At 45.4% G+C, this 27598-nt stretch overlaps 1 protein-coding gene across 2 annotated transcripts in view; it reads left to right on the top strand.

Moving 5' to 3' along the window:
* Positions 1-787: 787 nt before the first annotated feature.
* ITGAV (integrin subunit alpha V) overlaps positions 788-27598 on the top strand; it is an 87065-nt gene continuing 60254 nt past the window's right edge. The window contains exons 1-2 of one of the 2 annotated variants that reach the window (XM_073306109.2): positions 788-1203; positions 12864-12991. In XM_073306109.2, the coding sequence (XP_073162210.1) occupies positions 1049-1203; positions 12864-12991 (283 nt within the window). In that variant the 5' untranslated portion in view covers positions 788-1048. The remainder of the gene's footprint in view (positions 1204-12863; positions 12992-27598) is intronic. The other variant, XM_073306108.2, reaches the window with a different exon arrangement.

Raw genomic sequence — 27598 nt, forward strand, 5'->3', positions numbered from 1 at the left:
TAATCTGTGCCAAATATATTTTCTTTGGACCCTGAAAGTACTCAAAAATAGCCTTATAACTTTAGCAAACTTTCCAAAACATTCCACCTTTTGGATTAGAATAAATGTGTGAGAAAAAAGCCTTAATTATGATGATTTTGCATTTGTCCACAGAAACCAGATGAAATCCTGGCCTCACTGAAGTTAACCGGTGTTTTACCTCTGCCTTCAACAGAGCCATGATTTCACCCCGGGGAGAATGAAGACACAGTCCCTGTTCCCAGGATCTTTTAAGGTACACTCTTTGGTTTTGTAGATAGTTTGACAAAAAAAAAAAAAATCCCTTCTTCCCTCAGTTCTGATTTCAGGCTTTTGTACTGTCATCATTTCCCTTCTCCTCCAGTGGCAACTGCCCGAGTAGGGGTGCCCCCTGCCCACCTTCTCCCGGAATCCTCCCTTTTCTCGGAGGCAGCTGTCCTGGGAGGGTGCTCAGCACACGCTGCCGCTGTCTGGATTTCTGGGATCAGAAGCATCCTGGACGTCCCAGGTTTTTCTGCACCTGAGACTGGCGAGCTAAGTGTCCTACGCCACCTCCTGCCGCCCCGGGGCCTGGCGCTCACAGAGGGGCGCCCCGGGGCCGCCGCACGAGCAGCCCAGCAGGTGGCCCCGGAGGGCTCCCCTCCCCGGCCGGCGGGGGTGCGCGGAGCGAAGCGAGCACCCGCCCTCATGGCCGCCGCCGCCCCTGTCGCGTCCCCGCCTCGGCCGGACGCTCCTCCCTCCTGCCCCAGCGCCACAGGATGCGGCTCCCCCGCCCCGGCGTGGGGCGGCGCGTTGGCCGCCGGGCAGAGGCGGAGCCTCGCCCGCCCCAGTGGCAGGGGAGAGTCGCTCGGGGAACACAACCGAAAAGGAAGCGAGCCGGCCGCGGAGCCCTGCGCCGCCCCGCGCCTCGGTCCCTGCCGGCAGCGGGCACTGCCAGGCGTCCCTCCGCCCGCGGGATCCGCTTCGGGCTGCTGGGGCCGGCGGGCGCTCGGGCATCCGCTGGGCATCGCCAGGCGCCGGGGCACCGGCCATGGCTCGCCTCTGCCGCCTGCTGCTGCTCCTGGGCCGCTGGCTGGCGCTCGGCGGCGCCTTCAATCTGGACGTGGACCGCCCGGCTGTGTACTCCGGCTCGGAGGGGAGTTACTTCGGCTTCGCCGTGGATTTCTTCGCCCCGGACGCCTCCTCGTACGTATCTGGGGCGGGGGTCCGCACGCTGCTGGCGGGGTGTTGCAGCCTGGGTCCCCGTTGGCGTCTCCAGGGCCGCGTGAGTCCCCAGGGGGGCTGTGGCCCCTGGTGGTCGGGGGCTAGCAAGTGTGAACAATCAGGACGCGGGTAGGGAGCTCACAGGCGCCTATGTAAGACAAAGCCCCGGCTATCGGGACTGCGCCTGTCAGATCCGGACATCTGGTCACCCTTGGAGGGCCGGGAGACTCGTGAAATGAACAAAGCCTCCAGTCCCGTCCTCTTCCCCTGGCCCCCGAAGCGGGCGAACATCCTGCTCTACTCTAGCTCGGCTCTCCAAACATTTGATTTCTTTCCCGGCCCTCTCCCCTCTCTCGTCCCCTCGCACTGTGGTTTTGAGATTGAAGAGATGCATCCCAAGCGTACAATGATGAGGGTCGCTTTCTATGAAAGAGTGAGGGCGTTGTGTGAGTGGCTTTTGGCTGTGGAAGTCATAACTGGGTGGCTGAAGGGAACTCTGTTTTTGAAACTCTGATCCATTATCACCAGTGGCAAAGAACTTTGTCAGCCAGAAAAGTAATTCAGAAGTTCACACAATAATAAGAACCGAGCTAAAAGGAGGCTACCTAAGCATCTAAATTGCTACTGTAGCTTATATTTTGTTTGGGAGAAAATCAACCAAGTTCTCTGTATTAAGCCTTTCAGAAGAAAGCGGATGGCAGGCATTAGTGCTGGCCTGTTTGCTCTGAGGGGGATGGCTAAATGGCCTAACATTAAGGATTTAAATATATCCACACCCTGAAACAATTGGTTTAAATCCCAGGTGGATGGAATCATCCCTTCATTCTTCCAGGGAATACTGATCTAAAGCCCACTTGAAACAAAATGACTTCCACTGATTTCATTAGGCCCAAACATAATCTTGTGCAGTTCAATCTTGGCTTGGCTTTTGAATGAGAACATAAAAATTGTACTGCGTGGGCACTAAGGGCCATTTTTAAAAACAGATCCATCCTTTTATGTGTGCCTGCGTATGCTTTGTCTGCGCAAACTGGGTATACAAAATGCTACTCCCTGCAAATATAGGACAGGTCACTTTTGTTTTAAAACTGGTGTGCAAAATATATAGTTCTTCATACTCATCAGAGTTACGGGCAGGGGAATAGATTATGTGCTTGGGCTGGAAAATTTTCTTAACAGTATTGCAAGACTGTCATAATCATGGTAAATTTTATGTATGCAAATCTAGGCACGGATTTGTATTTGCGTTGTTGAGTACAATACACTGAGTATCCTGTTTTAAAAATCTGCCCAAGTCGCTCCCCTGGCAGGTAACAAAAATATAGGATTTTTTTTCTGCTGAATTTATCAGTGTAATCAGAATATCTGTTTCCCACTCCAATCTTGTGTATGAAGCTGTTTGACTCCATTGATATAGCCCTTTGAAAAGGTGGAGGTATTTCAATGGTATATCTCTGAATTTTGAGAAGTATCTGAGGGTTCTAAAGGATCAGAAGTGCTGTAGAGATTTTGTTGTTGTTCGTGTGCTCTTCTTGAAGGTGTGAGATTTGAGGATGTTGCGGTCCGATTTTAATTGGCACCTTAAAATAAGGATTCAGAATGATGTAGCTGGTGATTTACAAAAGTGTTCCATAGTTCTTCTATCAACTCTCAAATTAGAGTATTATAATTAATTAATTAATCTATATATTTTAGGTGGGATACATGTTATAGTTCTCCCTTTTTGTGCCCTTCCCACCCCTCCAAAAATCAACTTTAGATGTAGAAGACTTGCATACATCTGACATATGGGGTGATTTTTCTACTCCTCTCTTGGTTTTAACAGCTAGAATTTGTTTATAAAATTATATAAATATTGAGTAACACTTTTTGCAAAGTATCAGTCTTGTTTGCATTCTTTGTTCCTCCAGTTAAATAGAAGTCACCCTGCCTTAACTTGTAAAGGTTGCAACATTTTTTTGTGCTGTCTTCATTCTGCAAGTTTGATACTGTTATCTTTGGTTGTATATCTTGAGTAACAATAGTAAATATGTAAACAAATGAGATACTCCTATTGTTTTCTGGCACTAAAGGTCTGATCCAACTCCCATTGAAGTCAATTATGGGGGATTTTCCCATTGATTTTAATGGGAGTCAGATTGACCTCTTAATACCTTATTGTAAACGGTCTTGGTTTACTATAGGTTTCAGAGTAACAGCCGTGTTAGTCTGTATTCACAAAAAGAAAAGGAGTACTTGTGGCACCTTAGAGACTAACCAATTTATTTGAGCATGAGCTTTCGTGAGCTACAGCTCACTTCATCGGATGCATACTGTGGAAAATACAGAAGATGTTTTTATACACACCGACCATGGAAAAAATGGGTGTTTATCACTACAAAAGGTTTTCTCTCCCCCCACCGCACTCTCCTGCTGGAGAAAACCTTTTGTAGTGATAAACACCCATTTTTTCATGGTCGGTGTGTATAAAAACATCTTCTGTATTTTCCACAGTATGCATCCGATGAAGTGAGCTGTAGCTCACAAAAGCTCATGGTCAAATAAATTGGTTAGTCTCTAAGGTGCCACAAGTACTCCTTTTCTTTTTGGTTTACTATAGTGTTTGTTTGCTTTTAACCCTTAGAGTACTGGCGTTTTCCAGATGACCAGCCAAATGAGAGAGACTGTTTTTGTTATGTTTTGTTTTTGAACAGTACCTGTTTAATTTTTTTATATCTTTATGCAGTCAAAATATGTATCTTGTGTGCTTACCCTACAAAATTAAGCCTCAATACTGCAGATTTACTATCTGTTTAACTTTAAGCATGTCCCATTCAATGAAATTATTCACCGTTAATGCCCTTAAAGTTAAGAACATGTATAACTCTGCAGGATCAAGGTTTTATGTGCTACCCTACATTTTATACAATGGACCGGTTCGGGTGTTTGCAGAATCATTAGCTGTATTGCATATTTCATAAATGTATATATTTGCTGCGAAAGAGACACACATTCTGAAATATCAACTTCATGATATTTACACCAGATTGCATACATACAAAGCAGTGATCATAATTAAGGCTATATTTTAGTGTCGGGTATTTTTAGTAAAAGTCATGGATAGGTCACAGGCAGTAAACAAAAATTCACAGCCCTTGACCTGTCCTTGACTTTTACTAAAAATACCAGTGAATAAAACTTGGCGGGGAGCTTCCTTGGGCCCCTGCGGATGTTGGGGGAGGGCAGCCTGGCTGCTTGGCAGGGGGCTGCTCGGGGTCCCCACGGGCTCTGGGGTAGGGCGGCCTGGGCCCCCCACTGGCTCTGAGTAGGTTTGGGGTTTGGCCTGGGTCCCCCACTGGTGTTGGGGGGGGTCACGGGTGGCAGCACATGGCCTGGGACCGCCGCTGGTGCTGGGATGCATGGGCAGTGGCGTGCGGCCCGGTATCCCTGCTTGTGCTGGGGGCATGCGGGTGGTGGCATGCGGCCCGGGCCCCCTCCTGGTGCTGGGGGGTGGTTGGCAGGGCCGGCAGGCTCCCTACCTGGCTCCGTGCCTCCCCCTCCCAGAAGCAGCAGAGTTTGGGTGGGGCATGGGATGGGGTGAGGCGGGCTCTGGGCAGCACTTACCTGGGGGTTTCCCCTGGAAGCGGTGACATCCCTGGAAGCTGTGACATCCCCCTCGCTCAGCTGCTAGACGGAGGACTGGCCAGGCAGCTCTGTGCGTTGCTCCACCCAGAGCGCTAGTCCTGGCCTATGGGAGCTGCGAAGTTTAACGTCCAGAAAATTTAACATCAAGAATGGAATGAAGCACAAGTTATAAACCTTAGTCCCCTCCAAAAAGCTGATTATAAATCTTGAAGCTTGTCCTTTGTGTACAAAATTTTCCTGTGTCACACATTGAACAGTTAGCCTTCTCTTTATCCCCACTGCATGCTTGTGGCTAAATAGCAAAACTCTCATTGACTTCAGTGGTGCAGGATCAGATCCATGATTCTTCCTTTGTGGTACGCAGAAGCTTGACAATGTATGTAAAAACATAGCTTGCCCATTTGGTCCAACCACTGTATGTGAGAGAAAATAAGCAGTGAACAACAAACTACATGGTATCTTCAGTGGACCATTGTGCAGAAATCCCAGAAAACTGTTTTTCATTATATTAGGAAAAGGCATTTAGTGACATCAACATTGGATCATGTTACAATAAAAGCTTTTGTTATCTGGCATGTTGGGGGAATGGAGGCGGGGGGGAGGGGGGTTTGCTGGTAAGTCAAAAATTCCAGTTAACTAAGAAGGAGGGAGTTTGAGTGTGGGAGGGGGCTCAGGGCTGAGGGTGTTGGGGCACAGGAGGGGCCGCGGGGTGTCAGATTCTTGCAGCGCTCACCTCAGGTCGCCACTGGCAGGGAGCTGCATGTCCTTGCTGCTCCTAGGCAGAGGTGTGGCTAGGCGGCTGTGTGTGCTGCCTCTGCCCATGGGATGGGGGCAGTGCATGGAGCCCCTGTTGCTGTCCCTCCACCACTTCCGGGGAGCCACACTGAGCCAGGTAGGGAAGATCAGAAATGCTGGTTTATAGAGCTTTCTGGTTGGTAAAGTGCTGGATAACACAGCTTTTCCTGTATACGATTTCTGCCAAACTTGTGACATGGATCATTGATCTCGTAGCCTTTTTTATTGCTGCTACGTAGAATGTGTTTTTTGTTTTTTAGGGGGTCACCGACTCTTTACTTGACCTAGCTTTTTTAAGCTCCTCTTCATAAATTTATTAAGGCTGTAATGTGTTTATTTTTAACTTGCACATAATTTTTGCAGCATTTTTTGTTACTCGATAAAACTTTATTGTTTGGAAAATAATTAATCTTCATTAATTCTGAACATATGCTGCAGAGTGCCTGGTGGCAATGAGAGCACCCACTTAGTTTTTATTGTAAACTGTGACACGACTCATAGGATCATTGTGACGTTGTGTCTGTCAATCATAAATGTACAGCAAGCACCACAAAATTAGTAGGTGCATTGCCAGTTTTATGATCGTAGATGTGCATCAAACATTGCACAATTCGTAACAGGTCCCCAAACTGCAGAGCCATGTAGAACACAGAACACCACAGTGTCTTACTGTGGCTCTCTGTTAAAGTGCTCTTCCAGAGCTTCCCTAATATAGCTCCTATATCTCCATGCTCAGCTCTTCTGATAGCCCCTGTGTCTGGCTATTCAAACTCAGCAGACAGCTGCTCTATCTCTGCCCTACATGCTGGCAACAACTCTTCCCCCTTTGCTTCACAGATACTATGCTGGTAGTTGAATCTGTCAGGGTGGTCGGTGGATGGCTTCGTAAGGCAGGGGAAAGCTGGGTCCCCCAGGATCACTGTTGGCATTTCAATGTTTCCAATAGCAGTCTGCCTGTTGGGAAAGAAAGTCCTTGCTTGCAGCTTTCAGAACAGCCCTCTGTTCTTAAAGATGTGAGCATCATGCACCTTCCCTGACCAGCCCACATTGATGTCTGTGAAGAATCCTCAGTGATCTACCAGTTCTTGCATAAAAGTAGCCCTTTCTGTTGATGTACTCTGTGGCAAGGCAGTCTGGTGCCAGAGTAGGGATATGTGTGCCCTCTATTGCCCCTGCAGTTTGGGAACCCTATTGCTGCAAATCCATCTTCTGGGCCCTGCAAGCTGCCAAGAGTCACAGCCCTGTGTACCAGGAGATGATTAATGGCCCTGCACACTTGTCTGACAATGGCTCCCCACAGTGGATTTTCCCACTCCAAAATGATTTTTCATTGACTGGTAGCAATCCAGCACTGCAAGTTTCCACAGTGTGAATGCCACTTGATTTTCCACTGTCAGTGCAGCTCTCACTCTGGTGTCCCTACACTGGAGGGCTGGGGGGGATCAGCACACAGATCCAGGAATGTGGCCTTGCGCATCCAAAAGTTCTGCAGCCACTGCTCATCATCCCCAGCCTACATAACAATGCCATCCCACCAGTCAGTGCTCGTTTCTCAGGCTTAGAACTGGCACTCCACCATTTGCAGCTGCTCTGTGAACACCACCAACAATCTTGAATTGGTTCTCACTATGTCCCACTGCAGTCTTTTCTCCAGAGAATCATCACGTTCTCCGTGGCTCTTCTTGAGGCTCTGCAGATATCGGAGTATCATGTGTCCCGTGGTTGCAATGCTCATGACAATAGTTCAGAGCTGTGCCGGCTCCATGCTTCCGTCAGAGATGACGGACTGTGACAAGTCCCTTGCAAGTTCATGGGATTTTCAAAATAGGAACAAAAATTATGGAATAGAGATGGCATTATGGGTTGGAGAAAGTTGCATGATGGGAACTTGACCCTGGAGGCACGACTAGTTTTGACCCCACCATGCATTGCTAAAACTTTCCAAAAGACAATGCACTGGTGGACAGTAGTGAGTTGCACACTGGGATACCTACCCGTGGTGCACTGCATATTGCATTGAAACAAGCACTCCTTTGTCTTGACTACATCAAGTACCTTTTTGTTTCATTTCTGACTGCCACCACCAGTCCTACTATCCCTGCATGAAAACCAGCAACATTAAAAACAGAATCGCATTGACTTCACTGGGCTTTGGATCAGGCCTTAAGTTTTTGGGATTCACTTGTAACATGACTAGCTGTTCAGGAATCATTCTGACTGATTTCAAAACAGTGAGCCAGATCCTCAGCTAGTATAACTTACGTAGCTCCCTTGACTATACTGATTTACCCCAACTGAAAATCTGGTGCACCCTTGCTTCACTTTGGTAAGTGCACTAAGAATTGCTTAAGTGACAGTTTAGAAACCAGCTGCTGAAATGTAGAGAAGATTAAGAAACCTGGCTGTGTCTACACAGGGGATATTTTCTAACCAGTGTTGAAGTTGGTTAGCTAACTAATTTGCTAGCCTTACACTATGGCTATCTGAATCAGTTTCACTGAATCAGTTTTAAGACTGACTCTGTTTAAACAAGCCATGCTATCCAAAGCTCTCTAAAACCAGGTCTCTGTTATGGCTCTCTCTGGTTTTAAAATCTATCTGAAAATATTCCTAGCATAGACAGGGGGATCCTATAACATAGTATGTTCTTACGAGTTTCTAGGGGTGAGAGATACTGGGTGTGCTGTCTTTTCTCTTCCTTTTGCTAGAAGTATTCTTTTCTTATTTAACATGTTAATTTTGCTTGTACGTAAGGGCCAACCAACAAAGGGGTCCCATTGTGTTTGGCTCTGTACAAACACAGTGTAATAGACAGTCTCTGTCCTGAAGAGCTTACAATCTAAATAGACTAGACAGACACAGGGTGAGGGAGGGGGTAGAACACATAAGCGGAGCAAACAATGTGATGACAGCAAAGAACATGTTGGTTCCACAATTTCCCCCCCCTTTAGTTAGGAGGGGATGAGGTAAATGGAAAGGGAAGAGAAGAGGGATGAGGGGTACAGAGCAGAGACCTGCAAGGATGAAGGGTCCTAGAGCTTGGGCTCCAGCCCAAGCCTGAATATCTACACCATGATTTTTAGCCCTTTAGCCTGAGCCCCACAAGCTAAAGTCAGCTGTCCTAGGCTAGCCGTGGCTATACCACAGGGCATACCCAGTGAGGACAGGGGAGAGCTGGAACAAACAGCCACTCAGCATAGGGCAGAAAAAGTCCACTCCAAAGTGTTGAAGGTTCTCTGAATATGGAGCCCACATGAGCAGATAAGGAGGGAGGCGATGTGGGTCCTAGGGTCCTCATTGTGTTTGTATGGTCTCCTCTGCACAGTTCTGTATCCAGGTGGTGTGGAAGGAGGGATTGCCCCAGTTTGCCCCATTTTACCTCCTCCCACCAGTGCAGCAGACCCTGCTTTGGCTGCTTCTGCCACTACTGGCTGGAGTCTCTGGCTCTGACAAATACATATTTGACATAAACAATAGGAAAGCAGAGCTGCTCAATGCCTACTTTCTATCAGTCTTCTCACAAAAATAATATGTGACCAGATGACTGGTGAAGTTACCATAGGCAGTAAAGGGGAAGGGATGCAGATCAGGATAAGTGAAGAACACATCAGAGATGTTCTGTCTAATTTGAACGAATTCAAGTCAGAGGGGCCTGATATTCACCCTGGGGTGCTGAAGGCATTAGGTGAAGAAATCTTGGCATCACTGGCAATAATATTTGCAAATTCATGGATGTCAGGAGAAATCCTGGAAGACTGGAGAAGGGCTAATGTAGTGCCCATCTTTAAAAAAGAGAAGCCGGGGAAGTATAGACCAGTCAGCATGACCTTGATACCTGGTAGGCTACTAGAGCAATGTATAAAACAGGGGTAATCACTTGCAGCCAACATGGGTTTACTAAAAACAAATCATGCCAAACCAGTTGGATATCCTTCTTTGACAGAATAACTGGTTTGGTGGGTAGGGAGAATATTGTGGACCTAATATACTTGGACTTTAGCAAGGCTTTTGGCACAGTCCCACGTCACAGTCTGATAAGTAAGCTGGAGAAATGCATGCTCTGTGGAACTACCATTAAGTGGATACATAATTGGGTAGCAGCAAACAAAGAGTAACTATCAATGGAATGATGTCAGATTGGAGGGAGGTCTCAAGTGGGGTTCAACAGGGATCTGTTCTAGGTCTGGTGTTGTTATATTTATTAATGACCTGGTGTATGACTAGAGAGTATATTGATCAAATTTGCAAATGACACAAAATGGCTGTGGGGAGGGTGTTTGAAAACACTTTGGAGGATAGGGCTAAAATTCAAAGGGATCTTGATAAATTGGAGAACTAGGCTATAGATGACAAAATGAAATTCAACAAAGACAAATGTAAGGTGCTACACTTAGGGACAGACACTAGAGGACAGCTTTACATGCAGTATCGTTCACAGTGAGCTCAGTTTTTGAAATCAAAACAGGAGTATGGCAGGGGTGTGTCATGTCTGCAATCATCTTCAGCATTGCCATTGACTGGGTAATGCAGCGTACAACAGAACACATGCCAAGAGGCATTAAATGGACACTCTTCTCATCCCTTGAAGACCTGGACTTCACAGATGATGTCACTCTCCTATCACATACCCAACACCATATACAAGAAAAAACAATTCGACTCGACACATTCAGCCAGCAAATTGGACTGAAAATCAACTGCAGTTAGACAGCTATCATGACCTTTAATATTGCCTCACCATCACCAGTATGGATAGAGGATTATGTGCTCACCAATGTAGAAACATTCACGTACTTGGGCAGCACCATCAGCCAGGACGGTGGAAAAAGCCAGGACATCCGGTACAAAATCAGTAAAGCCAGAAACACCTTCAGGAGCTTAAATACAGTCTGGAAATCATCAAAATACAACACCAAAACCAACTGAAGATTTATAAGAGCAGTGTACTTTCAGCACTACTTTATAGTGCAGAATGCTGGGGAATGAGAAAGTATGACATGTCCAAACTGTCTTCATTCCGTACAACCTGCCTCAGAAAAATCCTCCATATCTTTTGGCCCAGAACAATCTCAAATCCAGATTTATTGACACAGTGCAGCCAAGAGGATCTGAGCATCATCATTGCCAGGAGGCACTGGAGATGGATCGGTCATATGCATCACCTGGAAACTGATTCCATCATCAGAGTAGCAATAAGATGGACACCTGAAGGCAAGCGAAAACGAGGCCGCCCAAAAACAACATGGCAAAGAGCTGTGGAAGCCGAGCTGAAAACCTGGGGCACAGCTGAGGAACCACTGAAAGACTTGCCAAAAACAAACAGGAATGGAGGAGCTTCATCGCTGCCCTAAATGCCAGAGGCGTAATGGGAACATGATGATGACACTTAGGGAAGAAAACACAAATGCACAAATACAGAATGGGAGTTAACTGGCTGGGCGGCAGCACTGCTGAAAAGGATCTGGGAGTTATGGTGGATCACAGCCTCAATAGTCAGCAATATGATGCAGTTGCAAAAAAAAAAAAAAAAGCAAATGCAATTTTAGGTTGCATTAACAGAGGCATAGCATGTGAGTCATTCTATTTAGTGCCAGTTAGGTCTCAGCTGGAGTACTGTGTCCAGTTTTGGTCACCAATATTTAGAAAGGATGTAGAGAAACTGGAAAGGATCCAGAGGTGAGCGACAAAGATGATCAAAGGGATGGAATGCAACCATATGAGCAATGGCTGAAGGAACTGGGTATATTTAGTTTTGAAATGAGGAGATTAAGGGGGGACATGATAGTGGTTTTCAAACACTTAAAAGGCTGCCATAAAAAAGATGGAGAAAAGTTGCTCTCTTGCCACAGAGGGTAGGACAGGGTAGGTGGTTTCAGACTACAGCATAGCAGATTAAGATTAAATCTCAGGGAAAGACTTCCTAACTGTAAGGACAGTAGCACAATAGAACAAACTGCCTAGGGAGGTCATGGAAGCTCCTTCACTGGAGGTTTTCAAAAGGAGGCTAGATAACCATCTGTCTTGGATGGTTTTAGACACAACAAATCCTACATCTTTGCAGGGGTTAGACTAGATGCCCTTTGAGATCTTTTCTAACCCTATGGTTCTGTGATTCTGTTTTATTAAGCATTCCTCTCTGCATTGGTAGTAGCACTTTTACTCACTGTCTGCATTTTAAAAAGTATTTGAGGAAAATGGTCATCCATGGCTTTAAAGGGGGGAACAGTGTCATAGTATTCAGTATAAAATGGAAATAATACAGTAGTGCTTCGTAATTGCCTCTTCTTATTATATATCCACACTGTGTTTCAGGTTCAGACCCTAAAGAAAGTGCTGATTAGTCAAACATGGTTCACGGAATTGTCCAAGTTTCTGAAAGATGTAATAATCTTGAGTTGAATTGGTTTCTCTCTCTTTTTGTCACTCCCAATCTGAATATATATAAATAGATTTTTGCAATCTGCAAGTTCTCACAGCCTTATGTCACAGCAGCCACTGGGCAGAATGCAAATCTAAATACACATAAAGATTTTAAAAATTAGAATGGATGTGAGAGAGAAAAGGTTCGTTTTTGATGGGTTTCAATAAAGACTCAGTCATATGCCAAATATGCAAATATGTGGTTGACATCAGCTCGGGTTCTTGGAGGGCCTAATTTTTTTTTAAAAAAAGTTTTGCTACTACTAGGCTGACTTACCAGTAAGCATATTGTAAGATGAAAAATCCCAGATTTTTATCAAGGTTGGCCTTTGACTATCTGCCTTGAATTGCTTTTAGGTATGAAATGAACTAGATGTGATGCCAGACTATTTTTTGTTTTTGTTTGTTTGTTAACCAGGGTACACTACATCCCTTTCTGTTATACACACACACACACGAGATTGAATAATGCAAGGAGGGAAGGACAGGCTGTCTAGCTAAAGGTCTGTTTGAAATCAGAATCCATCAGGAAATATTTTAAACATGAATCTCTGTTTACACTTTCTCAGCTGTCTGGTTTTTAGTCAAAATTTTGTTTTAACTTGCATTTACACAGGATCCAAAACAGCCCCCCTAATCTAAACATCCCTGAAACTTGAAGTAGTTTGGATCCAAATTCTAAGTTTGTGTCTTAGAACCATGGTTACATAACCATTTAAAGCACTGTATAAGAGCTAAGAATTATTATTATTAATTAGTGACTGTGCTTTTGAACCTTCTGTTTGTTTTCTTTTTTATTTCAGGATATTTCTTCTGGTGGGCGCTCCAAAAGCGAACACTACACAACCTGACATTGTAGAAGGAGGCCAGGTGCTCAAGTGTAACTGGAATTCCAACAAAAACTGCCAGCCAGTTATATTTGATTCCACAGGTAAAGTGTGATTTACTTGCTGTAAGTAGATGGACCTGGTAAGATTTCCTAAGCCAGGGGGCTTTCACAACAAAGTTTTTGGTAGCCTCAGAGTGACACACACTGACACTTTTTCCTAAAATACTTAATTAACTTTAGGAAAAACAAATAAATATGGACATGTACACATCCAAATCATTGTAATTTATTTATGTAGGTTTTTATTTGTGGACTCAGTAATAAGAATAATGGTGTGAAAAGCAATATTTTTGTATGCTCTTTAATATCACTTTTCATATTAAAGAACATACGAATAGTACTTTTCACAACGAGTATTATTTATCACGGCTTCCCAGGTGAAAAATGATACTTGTATGTTTATCACTTTTCTCAGCAAGCACCAGGACAAATTAAATCCTGGAGGGGGGAGGCCTGGAAGGATGGTTGTGGGGCTGGGAAAGGCAGTGGAGGCCCAGTGTGATTTTGGGGGGGTGTCCTGCAGGGCCGGAGCTAGGGGTCAGTGCCTGCTGCTGCCTGGTAAGAGCTGGGGGCTGTGCAGCTGAAGCCAGAGGTTGAAACCCGCTGCTGTGCGGCCAGGACCAGAGTCAACACCCAGGGCGGTCTCCTGCCCTGTGGCAGTGGGAGCCTGGGACCGGAGCCAGGGCTGGAGGGCACCCGAAGCCCTGCAACCAGGCTCCTGAAGTCCCGCTGCTGGAGCCTGCTGCCCAACCGTCCCCTGCTGCTGGAACCTGAAACCCACCCCCTCCGCAAGGTTGGTCAAGAACTCGCCTTGCTCCTGCAGCGTTGTGCCCCACCTGTCTCCCAAGGCGGTGCAGGGCAGTGCATCCAGGAGCAACAGGGAGAGAGAGGGAGAGGCCAGTACTTGCCCAGGAGGCTGTCATGGCCACAAGAAAGGCCCCTGGTGGCCACATCTGAGAAGCGCTGTGCCTAAGCATTGTCTGACAGTGTGCGACCTTTCAGATTCAGATGAGGGGCTGTGGTCCCAGTTAGTTTGAATGCAAGTTCTCTTGGTTTGGTTCACTAGTCAGGGCTTATTCTTCTTTCTCATTGAGAATTTCAGTGTGTGCTAGAAGCTTATGTGATCATAAGTAATTCTTTATTAATTTGTTTTGCTTAACCTGATACAGCCCTGGTTATTAATTCATACTTTCTCTTTTGTATTCTGAAATATATAAGACGTTACATGGTAAATACAGCCCTGACTTACATGTGTGCAACTCCCACTCAGGTTATTCATAAACCTCAAACTGAAACCCGTGGGTGTAAACTGAAACAAAAGCAAAGGTTTTCATGAACAGAAATCAATGGGGTTTTTACAACTCCAGTCATTTCACAATACTTACCTCACATCTTTGTTAGGATTTCTCAATAGGTATGCAATGAGAAATTAACCCATGTCAGCACTGTACTGAAATGGAAAACAATATTGGTGATGTATTATACTGTGCAATGTTATCGTTCCATTCAGTCTTCACGCTCTGTTACACTTAATGATTTCCACCAGCTGTAGCAGGCTATGCGATAATCCACTGCACGTGTTCCTACACTTGAGCCAATGGGTATTGAATCCTTTTTCCCACTGCTTGTTTTAGGCCAGAATGTGGAAAAACCATTGCATGTCATGAGTGTGGATTAGCAAGACCTATATTAATGTGGCCTGAGGAAGTACTGGTGATTTAGATCATTAAAGGTCACCATCCATCCGTATGTCTGTCAGTACTATCTATGTACATGTATGCGCACGTGAGTTTTGGCTTGATAGGTTGTCATGCTTATTCAGAATTTGTAAATTATACTACAGTACAATGAAGATGCTACTCTTCTATTGCATTAATTTGTCAAGGTATCTCCCCAAAGTCTCTGAAATCTGCATACGATACTGGAAATTGTTCTGTTTATTAATTTCTAAATAGATGAAAGCTGTACTTGGCATAGTGTGTATAAAACTTGTATCAAGATTTTGGCTCTTTCTTCATTGAGAACAAACCATGTTGTTTTCTCTGTAAAATCTCAGTACACAGCTGTCAGTTTGTCAGACTGCTTAGGGCATAAAAGCTGTGTACAAAGATTATTTTCAAGTTACTAGGCTTTTTTCCGCTTCTGAACAGGGTAGGGTAAGAGTCATGAAATTGGGGGGTTGGATTTGACTGGAAAGTAGAGTTGGGGCACTAGCTTTACATATCATAATGGTCTATCACATATTTGTTCTTCAAAATATTTCTTAACATGTATCTAAAAATAAGACTAATCTTTTTACCTTTATTTCACAATGCCCTAAAGCATGCTAAGTGCTTTACAGCACAAATACAACAAGGGTGAAATCCTGACGCCATCAAAGTCAATGGCAAAGCTCCCATTGACATCAGTGGAGCCAGGATTTCACCCCAGGTCCTTGCCTCAAAGAAACCTTTTCTCGTTTCCCTCATGTCCAAAGTTAGGTGGTAAAAGAATGTAGGTTGTGGGAGGACAAAACTTAAATATGAACCTGTGGTTACCTAATTTAGTCCTGAAAGATTAGTATAAAACATGTTTTAGGCAAATAAATCTTACAAACATACTCCTGATATCAGAAATATTCTCTGACTCTCACATAAGGGATGGACTAGTACTCAAAGCCGTATTCAGGCAACAAGACTTAAGAGCAGAACACCCGGAATCTGAATGTTTAACACAGCTGACACTTCTGATGTTACATGAGCTGTAGAAACTCAGATTCTCAGGTGTCCTGTGTTTTATATTCACTCCAAATCATTGATTATAACGCTTCTGCAAACCACCCTGAACAGTCCTTTCCAATAGGGTAAGATTGGTTTTAGTATAGTTGAGGCTTGTCAATCAAGACAATGACCTCTATACAGATGTCTTTGTCGACCAGAATACTGCTCATGTACATCTCCTCATTGCAGCAATCTCTTTTGAAAATTTGGTATTCTGGATTAAGTCAGTAGTACAATTTTATAGCATTTTTACAGCAGACTGATAAGTATGCCACGATTACAGAAATCCATGTAGGAACCCATAAATGATGTAAAGGAGTAAAATTTCTTGTGTAGGAAGAAGCTTTTGAGAATTCTACTGATGGAAAAGCGCTATATAAGAGTTAGATATTACTATCTAGTCAAAGAAAGCAAGATGGCAGCCCCATCTGTGCAGGCTGTATTTTTAAAAGTTCAGTTAAACATAGTTCTTTCAAATCTTGTAGTTCATTTTCATCCACTGGATGTTAGTTAGTTAGCATCTGTCCAACAGATTAAGGAGAAATATGTTTGTAGTCTACTCCAAGATGCTCAGATACCTCTATACATTCACAGTAGCTCTCTTTCAAGGACACTATGCAGTTCGGGCCACAAGTTTAAATTACTTTTTTTTAAACCTATTATAAAAATGTATTTTTATTGCAAACTTTTATTTAAACACTCCCTTGCCGTACAGTAGCTATATTTGCATTGGGTTAGTGTGCAAGATCAAAAAAGCGAAACTGATTGTAAACTGTTTGCTAGTAGAGGTAAAGCTGTATTTAAATTGGAACTGTAAGCAGAAAAATATATTTTAGCCAGACACAAGTTATTGGGCTCAATTCAGGGGTAAATGGATAAAATTTGGTGGCCTCTGATACAGGCTACAGATGGTCCTTTTTGGCCTTAAATGATGTGAACCTGTGAATTGAAGGAGTATGGTTTCAATGTCCAAGTTGAATGTAATTAAAAAACATAAACTGTAAATGCTGTAAAGTATATTAGATAGTAACATAATTTCAATATGAATAATCATAGGCCCAGATCCTGCAATCCATTCCACGCAGGACTTCTGTGCAGATTGTCAGTGACTTCAGTGGGAACCCGGGTCATGCCACTCAAATTGTAGGATTGGGGTTTAAGCTGGTCTAAGTAAAACAGATGAGAATTTTGTTTTAAATATGGTTTCAAATGTTGATCGTGGAACAAAATCTGCTCTTGTTTACACCCGTGTAAGAGAGCAGAATTTGTCTGTATTTCTGTCTTTGATAAGCTTTATGGTTTCTGGATTCTGCTAAAGGTGTGTCTTGGACACTGCTAGCAATCTTTGTAAGAGTTCTGTAATTAATAGATCTTTCTACGCTAGCTGAAAGATTTCTGCTAGATACAGAATCCTCATTTTGATGTAAAAAGCCTCCGGGGCAAGTGGCAAAGGGAGATGTGCCTCTTCTGTGGTGATCACAATTAATGAATCAGTTTAGGCTCTGAATATTTACAATAGGCTTTCTCATATGCCAGGCAAAGTAGGTAGAGGAAAAGGCCTCACTACTATAATGCGTGTCTCTACTTATTACGGTATGTACTACTGGGCAAACAAGCAGTATTTTAATGTATTTTTAGCTTAGGTAGTGGGCACATTAGGTTCCTGGAACTTAAAGATAAGAATTTCATAGTTGAGAATCATGGTGGCTGAGGAGAATTTTTATTCAGATACATTTTCAGTTGTTAAAATTTCATGTGGGTGTTTCTGGAAATGCTGAATTTGTCACATTGTGTCTGGGAGATTAAAAAGTATGTTTATACTCCAAAAAAACAGGGCAGTCAATGCATTGTAACAATGCAATCTCTTTTAATGTGTGTAATGCTGTAGCTGGTTCCCTGCCATTATCAGGCCAGTATTTCAGACTGCCAAAGCAGAATCATTTTTTTTTTTTTTTTTTTTTAAAGCCCATGGCAGGAACAAGGATGGTATTTTGATTTCTTTAGAGGAGAAATCTATTCAGATACTTTGTAAAGTACATGTGAAGTTTGGTTGCTAATGGATGTAAGTCTGTTGCACAACCTTTTGTGATAAAGTCCGTGAGAAAGTTAAACTAAGCATCTTGCCCATAATAGTTATTTCTGTGTTGGAGATTCTCATTTTCTTTCATCCTGTGTCCCTTTAGTCAGCCACTTGCAAACAGATGTTCCTCAGAATTCTATGTTCCTATATTTCTCTTCCTATGACCTTTTTAAGCAGTCTTCCAAAGCAGGGCCTATAAGAATCCTCAAAATAGTTTATGGGGAGACCCTAGAGCAGGGGTGGCCAACCTGAGCTTGAGAAGGAGCCAGAATTTACCAATGTACATTGCCAAAGAGCCACAGTAATACGTCAGCAGCCTTGCATCAGCTCCACACAACCCGCTCCCAGCGCCTCCAACCCACCGGCTGCCCTGCTGTTGAGCGCCGCCTCCTCCCTCCCCGCATCTCCTGATCAGCTGTTTCATGGTGTGCAGGAGCCGGCAGGGGGTGGGGGTGGGGAGGAGCGAGGGCATGGCAGGCTCAGGGGAGAGGGCTGGAAGGGGTGGAGTGGGATCAGGGCCTGTGGCAGAGCCAGGGGTTGAGCAGTGAGTACCCCCCAGGACATTGGAAAGTTGACGGCTGTAGCTCTAGCCCCAGAGTCGGTGCCTACACAAGGAGCCGCATATTAACTTCTGAAGAGCCGCATGTGGCCACCCCTGGTCTAGAGTCTAGCATAAGAACCAGGGGGCTCTCAATGAAATTAATAGGCAGCAGTTTTAAAACAAACAAAAGGAAGTACTTCTTCACACAACACACAGTTAGGGTTGCCAACTTTCTAATTGCACAAAACTGCGGACCCTAGCCCCACCCCTTCCCTGAGGTCCGGCCCTGCCCCCCACTCACTACATTTCCCCCTCCCTTGGTGGCTCACTCTCCCCCACCCTCACTCACTTTCACTGCGCTGGGGCAGGGGGTTGGGATGAGGGCTCTGTCTGGGGTGCAGAGTCTAGGGTGGGGCCAGGGATGAATGGGTTTGGGGTGCAGGAGGGGGCTTCAGGCTGTTGGGGTGGTGCAATGGGGTTCAAGGTGTGGAAGGGGGCTCTGGGCTGGGGCAAGTGTTTGAGATGCAGGGGGGTGAAGGCTCTGTCTGGGGGTGCAGGCTCTGGGGTGGGGCTGGAGATGAGGGATTTGGGGTGCAGGGGGGTCTGGGTTCGGGGGGGGACTCAGTGCTGAGGCAGGGGGTTGGGGCTCAGGGTTGGGGTGTGGGCTTACCTCTGGTGGTTCCTGGTCTGCAGCGCAGTGGCACGGGGGAAGCCAGGCTTCCTGCCTGTCCTGACTCCGTGCTGTACCCCAGAAGCTGCCAGCGGGTCCAGCTCCTAGGTGGATTCACAGCAGGCAGCTCTGCATGTTGCTCTCGCCTGCAGGCACTGCCCCTGCAACTCCCAACAGTGGGGAACCGCGGCCAATGGGACTGCAGAGCTGGTGCTTGGGGCAGGGGCAGCGCGCGGCGCCCCGTGGCCCCCCTGCCTAGGAGCCGGACCTGCTGGCTTCTGGGGTGCAGTGCAGAGACAGGACAGGTAGGGACTAGTCTGCCTTAGCTCCGCAGCACCGCCAACCAGACTTTTAACCAAGGTCCGCCAAGGTCCCTTTTCAACTGGGCATTTCAACTGAAAACCGGACACCTGGTCACCCGACACACAGTCAATCTGTGGAATTTGTTGCCAGGGGATGCTGGGAAGGCCAAAAGTAGAGCTGGGTTCAAAAAAGGAATTTGGTAAGTTCATGGAGGATAGGTCCATCAATGGTTATTAGCCAGGATGGGCAGGAATGCAACCCCATTGTCTGAGAACCATATGCTAGGACTGGGGACGGATCACTCTATAATTGCCCTGTTCTGTTCATTCCCTTTGAAGCATCTGGCATTGGCAACTATTGGAAGACAGAATACTGGGCTAGATGAACCATTGGTCTGACCCAGTATGACCATTTTTATGTTCTTAAGGAAAATCAATTGTCATTTACTGAGGGACTCTTCAATAGAAGATCATATGCAGGGAACTGGAGAAGGCTTGTAATTCCTCCACAGCATATGGTGGGGGGTAGGGAGGGAATGACTTAAGTCTCACATCATGTACATATTTCTCTGTTTATTTTGAGTAGTTAACGGAGTGGAACCTCTGCAGCTTTGCAGGGTCATCCATCACTACTTTATTTCTCATATGTTGGATAAATGCTAATTCCTGACTGTTGTTTGGAAATGGCAATGTAAAACAGATTACTCCCAAGAGTATTTGACTGTTTTGTTAATGGAAAACTTAGTATTCTCTCTGTGCATGGGCTAACATTTAATTGAGTGGGTTTCTTCAAAATTCTTCATTTAATTGTTCAGATCCAGTGAGAATTCCATTTTATGAAGGTAATATGGAACTTACTTAATGGCTTTCCTGCCTGTGGTATATAACACAGGCAGATTTCAGTCTTAAGTGGTTCTGGGGTCAAAGACAGAAGTTTCTCTCTCTCTCTCACTCTCAAACTCACTAGGAGCTGGAGTCAGTAGAAGCCTTGCCTACATTAGGGTTTTTAGCCACTGATGTAGTTAGACAAGTTTGAAACTCCTTTGCGTAGGAACTGCTTCCTGGTGGTTGTACTAAGGTTGTACAGAGCTGGTCCCAGAAGAAAGCACGCACTACACCCTCCTCAGGGTTGACACAATGGGCGTGCTTCCCCATGAGTTGAAGATTTCTAGATGCTATTGTGCCACCTGGGGCTTTTTAAAAATTGCCGCTCAAACTGCTTTCAGACACTGAAAGGCACTTGTTCTAAAGCAGTCGCTGATCCTCCTAAAAGCCATTCCATGCCTGTGAAGGTCTATATATGGGTGTAAATCAGTGGCGCAGTTATCTCTTCTTTACTTCCTGCAGAATAAGTACTGCAGTTTCTTTGAATGTACAAGCAAGAAGAGAAAGGTCAAAATGAAAATGTGGTCCAAGTTACCTTCATCAGTAGTTTCCAGAATTCTGCATTGGTGGTTCTCTCTGAAAAGGCTTTGCCGCTGGGAATTGGTGGTAAGCCCTCAGTAACCCTAGCCTGGGAATGGCCTACTTTTGAAATGCAAAAGAACCAGCAATCCACACCCCCCACCCCCAAGACAAGCCCACTGCAACCCCAACCCCAACAACAAGACAACTCTGCAGTCCACCCCCCTTCAACAGCCACTTTCAGTATCTAGAGAGATTGATAACATTGCATGTCTCTCCACTCTCATGTGACTCAAACCCTCTCTCGCACACGTGTGGTGCGCTTGTGTGTTGGTGGGCAGACAGCTGCTAGATTTTCAACAGATTTGATATGTTGTTGCTTAAACCAGGGGAGGGCAAACTGCAGCCCATGGGTCAAATCCAGCCTGTCAGGGCTTTCAGCCCGGCCTGTGGGATGGCCAGCCCCACGGTGCAGCGGGGCTAAGGCAGGCTCCCTGCTTGCACTGGCATCGCACCGCTCCCAGAAGTCGCCAAAACCACATTCCTGCCTCCCCGGAGGGAGGTAGAGGCAAAGGGATCAGTGTGCTACCCTCATCTGCAGGCACTGCCCCCCGCAGCTCCCGTTGGCTGGGAACAGGGAACCGCGGCCAAGGGGCGCTTCGGGGGTGGTACCCATAGGCAAGGGCAGTGCGCTGCAGAGCCACCTGCCCCATCCCACCCCCAGGAGCCACTGACGGACATGCTGGCCGCTTTCGGGAGCGGGGCACGGCCAGGGCAGCCAGGGAGCCTGCCTTAGCCTTGCTGCGTGCCGCTGCCATCCTGGAGCCTGCACCCCGAACCCCTGCCCTGAGCCCCCAACCCCCTGAGCTCCCTCCCGCGCTCCACACCCCCTCCTTCACCCCAACCCCCTGCCCTGAGCCCCCAACCCCCTGAGCTCCCTCCCACGCTCCACACCCCCTCCTTCACCCCAACCCCCTGCCCTGAGCCCCTTGCCGCACCCCACACCCCTCCTGCACCTCAGCCTCTTGCCCTGAGCCCCTTCCAACACACCGCACTCCCTCCCGCACCCCAATCCCCTGCCCCAGCCCTACATTCATGGCCCTACATACAATTTCTCCACCCAGGTGAGGTTCTCGGGCCAAAAGTTTGCCCACCCCTGGCTTAAGCTGAAGAAGTGGGAACACTGCAGCATCTTCAGTTGGACACAGAAACTTTTAACATGAGGTATGCCAGTGTATTGTGGTGATAATGCAAATCTTTAGACCCATGTGCAAAAACAACCTGGCGGATTAAATTATTTTTCTGGCAACTGGCAAGTCCATAAAAATACCAGCCAGGCCAGTCAAATATCTGCCAGGTGTTAACCCTAGCCCAGGCCCAGTTGCATCTGTCTCTTCTTTTTTCTGCCCCCTTTTTTTCTCCTTGTCTGTTCCATACTTTTTTCTGTTTTTGTTTCCCTCCCTCTATTGTTTGGCTTTTGTTTTTATCACACTTCTTCCTCCCCCATGTGTCACGTTCCCCCTCTGGCTCATAAGAGGGCTACGTAATGCTCAAGAGCAATGGTACATGGAGCTGGGCTACGTTTGCTTCCACTGGTTGATCTGGTAAGAGAATCTGCAACCATGTACAGTGAGCTGCAACCATGGAGTCGCTGACTGATTTACTTGCAGCCTCTGGATCTTTGGTCAGTCAGCTTTCACTGCACCCACTGCTGCTCGCCTGCCCCATGCTACGTCCTCTCCCCAGTTCCTGGAAAGGGGAGCAGCAAGGGGAGGGGATAGTAATCAGGTTAATAATCACTGGTCACCCATTTTGAATCCAGATTCTTGTTCCTTTCTCTTTGTACTGCTTAGCTCTTTCAATATCTGGGCACCTCACAAATATGAACAAATGCAGAGACACCCAAAGTTATCTTGAAGGTTTTTCAGTGTGTGAAATGATTTGGTGTCTTCTGTCTAGTACCAAGCAGTCAAGACCACACATCATTAAGCTGTTGCCACACCTAGCACCTAATTGGCATTGGTTAGTAGTCTCAGGACTGAAGAACCATGCAGAGAGAACTACCCTATGGCTTTTGTCTATAGTGCTGTGGGTAGGGTGGGGAAGGGGTAAGGAAGGGATGCATTGTGTTAGAAAACCATGTTAACTTTCGCAGTGTAAAAGATGATTTGCCCTTTGTGTGGACAAAGACAGTCCTCTTTAAAATCAATAACTATCAATTGGTTAAATCCTTCCCCCATATTTCTACAAGTGACACTTTCTAATTTAAAACTGGAGATAGCTTGCCCCGCCTCCTCCATAAAGGGTATTGTCTTGTTTGCTCTCTACTACAAAGGCTGCAAGAGTCTAAAGTACCAGCCACTAACAAATATCTTCCGTATTTTCTTGTTTATTTCACCATTTTAAACTAATTGCTCTTGACGTTTTAGGGTGAAAGGCAGACAGTTTCTGTTGCATACTAACACTTCCCAAATGTAAAGAAAAGTAAACTACAAGATGCTTCCCTGCATGGCTTCTAAGCATTGTAACGTGCGTCACTTGGCTTTGATTTAATATAGTTATGACGGCATGAAAATTGAATACTGAACATGTGCAGTACAAAGTCTCCTCATGTTCATTGAAACATAGCTATGCTGCCTGTGTGTGCAGGGCTAGAATAAGCATGACTGGTTAAAGGAATTTACATGCTCTGCTGGTAAGGCTTGGAAACTTCTGTGATGGATTGCTGCCTTCCCCCTTCCCCAGGGTGCCACCTGATGTACTGAGGTACCACTGAGCCTGCCTGTTGAACCAGCCTGGGCTCCCTCCCTCTGTCCTGCTGAGCCAGGCCCTCACGCCTCTTCTAGCACACACACACAGGTAGGGACATGCCCAGCTGCAGAAAGACACAGTCGCTGAAATCAGCTCTGCATGGGAAGACTCAGCTAGGGGATTGCCCAGCACTCAAGTGCACTCCTCCCTCTCTGGGATGCAAACCCAAAATTGTATTGTGTTGTGCTGCACAGAAAACTGTACAGCGTAAGTTCATGAAATTCCCTCCCTCTCTCAATGTGGAGGAAGATATGCACAGCTTTTTGCCCCCAGATATGAATTTTACAAACTGGCTTAGAGAAACAAAAATAAGTTTATTAACTACGAAGGATGGATTTTAAGTGGATTATAAAGGATAGCAAACAGATCAGAGTAGATTACTTTAGTAAATAAACAAAATCCGCAAACTGAGTTTAACTCTCTAGATAGGTAGGATGTAAATTAGCAAATTCTCACCCTGAGTGATAAACAGGCTGGCAGATTCTTAAGGCACAAGTTGTCATGGCTTTCATACACAGGCTAAAGATCCTTCTAGCTTGGGACTTCCCCCAGTTCAGTCCTTGTCCCTCAGGTGTTTCCAGGTGTGTTGTTGCAGGGAGAGTGAGGACCCCTCGTGATGTCATTGGCCCCCTTTTTCATCGTCTTCTCACTTGCTGGAAAGCTCTTTTGCTGTGACCTGGATCAAACACTTCCCATGGTGTGGTGCTATCTCGGAGAGGTTTTTATTGTACGTAGTTCCTGGGGTAATCCTTGGGCTTGTGTGCATTTCCTCAAGCCATTAACGTTCTTTGGCCTTTTTACTGTTGTATCTGAAAGGCTGATTATGGGTGCTTTCCACCTCACATGTTTCAGTTACACATACATAGCCAGACGTCATCATTTCACATATGATGCTAACACATACAATCCAACGAGATATTAATGTCTAGCACAGTGGTTTTCAAACGTATGTACTGGTGACCCTTTTCACATAGCAAGCCTCTGAGCGCGACCCCCCCTTATAAATTAAAAACACTTTTTAATATATTTAACACTGTTATAAATACTGGAGGCAAAGCGGGATTTCAGGGTGGAGGCTGACAGCTCACGACCCCCCACATAATAACCTTGCGACCCCCTGAGAGGTCCCGACCCCCAGTTTGAGAACTCCTGGTCTAGCAGATCAAGACTTCTGAATGATACCTCACAAGACTTACTTTGTACAAAACACAACCTAATTACATGACAGTGGTGAATATTGGGGTGTCATGGTGTCACAACACCACCAGTTAAATGCTTCAAAATTCGTTTCCTTTTAAAAAATACATTGGACGTTCAGTGCAAAAAATACTTGTTTTAGGGTAAATGCAAAATATCTTGTGTTAACACAGTGTTAAGGTTTCAAAATGAAATGTCAGGTAGTGCATGTTGTTTTTGTAACTTTAACTTGACTATGTTGCAGATCTGTTGATGAGTGTACTGTATAAGTGCTAAGTAATTTTTCCATTTCTGTTTATCATATTCACTGAGTAGCTTAATATAGCACTGTCAAAGTGTGTTAACACTGGAAATTTTAATTTTTTGAGTTTCCTGATTTCTTAGTACTTTAACAATGTAAATATAACATAGCACTAGCGCAGTTCCTTTGAACTGAATTACTTCTTAAAACTACCTTGAGTTTTCTTTCTGTGTTCAAATACGTTTCAGCATTTGTTACGAAGCTCTAAGTGGGTGTTCAGTGATTCTTCAATACAAACACTGTGGTGAAATCTACTCCCAGAACAATATACACTGTATAATTGCAAAGAGCTCATGTAGTAGTAATTTCTCTTCCTTTGAAGATACTGAGAGTTATTTGGTTTCCCAACCAAATTGCTATACACAAAACTTGTAGAGCATGTTGGGAAAACCTTGTCTACCTTCACCCTCACAACCTATCTGTGAAAACATAACTTGTGTTTTAAACTCTAGCTTTAAAAATTTGATTTTTGGGATTCAGATGGGAAAACTATCATCCTTATAACAAATACAGTTTCTTTTTTCATTTCTCTCCTTCCTTCCCCACCAAATTTTGTGTAGAGGTCCTTTAATGTAGAAGGTGATACTCTGGGTTTTGCATCTGATTTCCTGCCCTTGCTGGGTGGCAGCCAGATTTGGTAATTTGTTCATAGTGAAAATCTGCACAGGCATTGAACTGTAGCTAAATTTTACCACACCACCCTCTCTCTTTTCCTTCTGAAACCAAATTATATAAAACTTGCTAAAAGGTATGATTCAGACTATGGGCTGTGCATAGGGTTGCAAACTTTCTACTCGCACAAAACCAAACACCGTTGCCTTGCCCTGCCCTGCCCATCCTGCTCCAAGGCCCCGCCTCTTCTCCAGGGCCCCATCCATTCCATCCCTTTGTCGCTCGCTCTCACCACCCTACCTCACTTGCTCATTTCACTGGGCTGGCTCAGGGGGTTGGGGTGCGGAAGGGGATGAGGGCTCTGGGGTGGGGATGAGGGATTCAGGGTGCAAGAGAGGGCTTCGGGCTGGGGATGAGGGGTTTGGAGTGTGGGAGGGGCTCCGGGCTGGGGCAAGGGCTTAGGGTGCGTGGGGGTGTGAGGGCTCCAGCTGGGGGTGCAGACTCTGGGGTGGGGCTGGGAATGAGAGGTTCGGAAGGGGGTCAGGGGTGCAGGCTCTGGGCGGTGCTTACCTCAAGCAGCTCCCAGAAGCAGTGGCATGTCACCCCTATGGCTCCTAAGCAGAGGCATGGCCACGCGGCTCTGCGCACTGACCCATCTGCAGGCGCTGCCCTGCAGCTCCCATTGGCTGCAGTTCTCAGCCAATGAGAGCTGCGGAACCGGCGCTTGGGGAGGGGGCAGTATGTGGAGCCCTCGGGCTGCCCTTATGCATAGTAGCCGGAGGAGGAACATGTCGGTGCTTCCGGGAGCTGTGCAGAGTCATGGCAGGTAGGGAGCCTGCCTTAGCCATGCTGCGCCGCCGACTGGACTTTTAATGGTCCAGTCAGTGGTGCCGACCAGAGTTGCCGGCATTCTGGTTGAAACCTGGACACCTGGCAACCCTAACTGCGCACCTACATGGAGCTTTTTCTGAAAATCTCTGATTCCTAGTTTACATCTACACTACACACCCACTAGCAGCGGCGTACAAGGCACATTAAGATTTTTTTGTTACCAGTGATGTAGTGAATGTCAGGGTGCGTAACCTTTACTGGCTTTATGCAGTCTAGATAAATGCCTCCATTATTTTGCCATAGGATTTTGGGGGAGTGGATCACTAAAAGCTATGAAATTTTATTCCGGGCACACGCACACTTTTCAAGGACCTACATGACCAGTTGGAGTCATCAGATTGCACACATGTGAGCAATATGTAGAAAATGAACGTGAACCAAAAGATTCTGTTATGTGCTTGCTTCCAAAAAGGAAATTTATATTCTTCTTCCTTTAAAGTCTCTTGCAATTCTCTTGAGTATCACGCCTGCAAGATTGAAATTAACTCTTCCTTTTTCAAAAATGTTTAGGGCATTGTTTGGAATCCCATAAGCTTTTGAAAAGAATAGTAAAAAGTTTTAAGTTTGCAATGACAAACTTTCTTGTTAAAGTTCCAATGCAGTGTACTTGTGAGCTCTTGAATTGCGTATTAGATTGGGAAAATGTGACTGTTACGTTTCAAAATGCCTCTGTGTACAGCCCTGTGCACTGAGCTCCATAACATGTATTTTTGAGTCCCTGCTTCAAGAGATTCCTTGCTAATTCACATACTGAGTTATCTGACAAAATACAGAAAGTTCCATTAAACTATTTTAAAGTAAAATATGCTCTTAAAACAACTTTGAAATTCCATGCTAATGAGTTACAGATTTCTTTGGCAAATTCCATTTTAGCACAGAAAGTGCTGGCTCCCCAGTGATAAACTGTGTCCCCACCTCTTTATTTTTGTATCTTACACACACACACAATTTTAACCACCAATTGTGACTCACTGTTAGTCTGTCTTTTTCCTGGCAATGAGGATTTCTTCAGAACTCTCTGCCTGTTCTGTATCACTTCCTGCAATCGGGAACGGGGAAAAACATCTACAAAAAATTACCA

Source organism: Lepidochelys kempii, chromosome 11 (genome assembly GCF_965140285.1).
Source record: "Lepidochelys kempii isolate rLepKem1 chromosome 11, rLepKem1.hap1, whole genome shotgun sequence".
Taxonomy (NCBI): Eukaryota; Metazoa; Chordata; order Testudines; family Cheloniidae; genus Lepidochelys; species Lepidochelys kempii.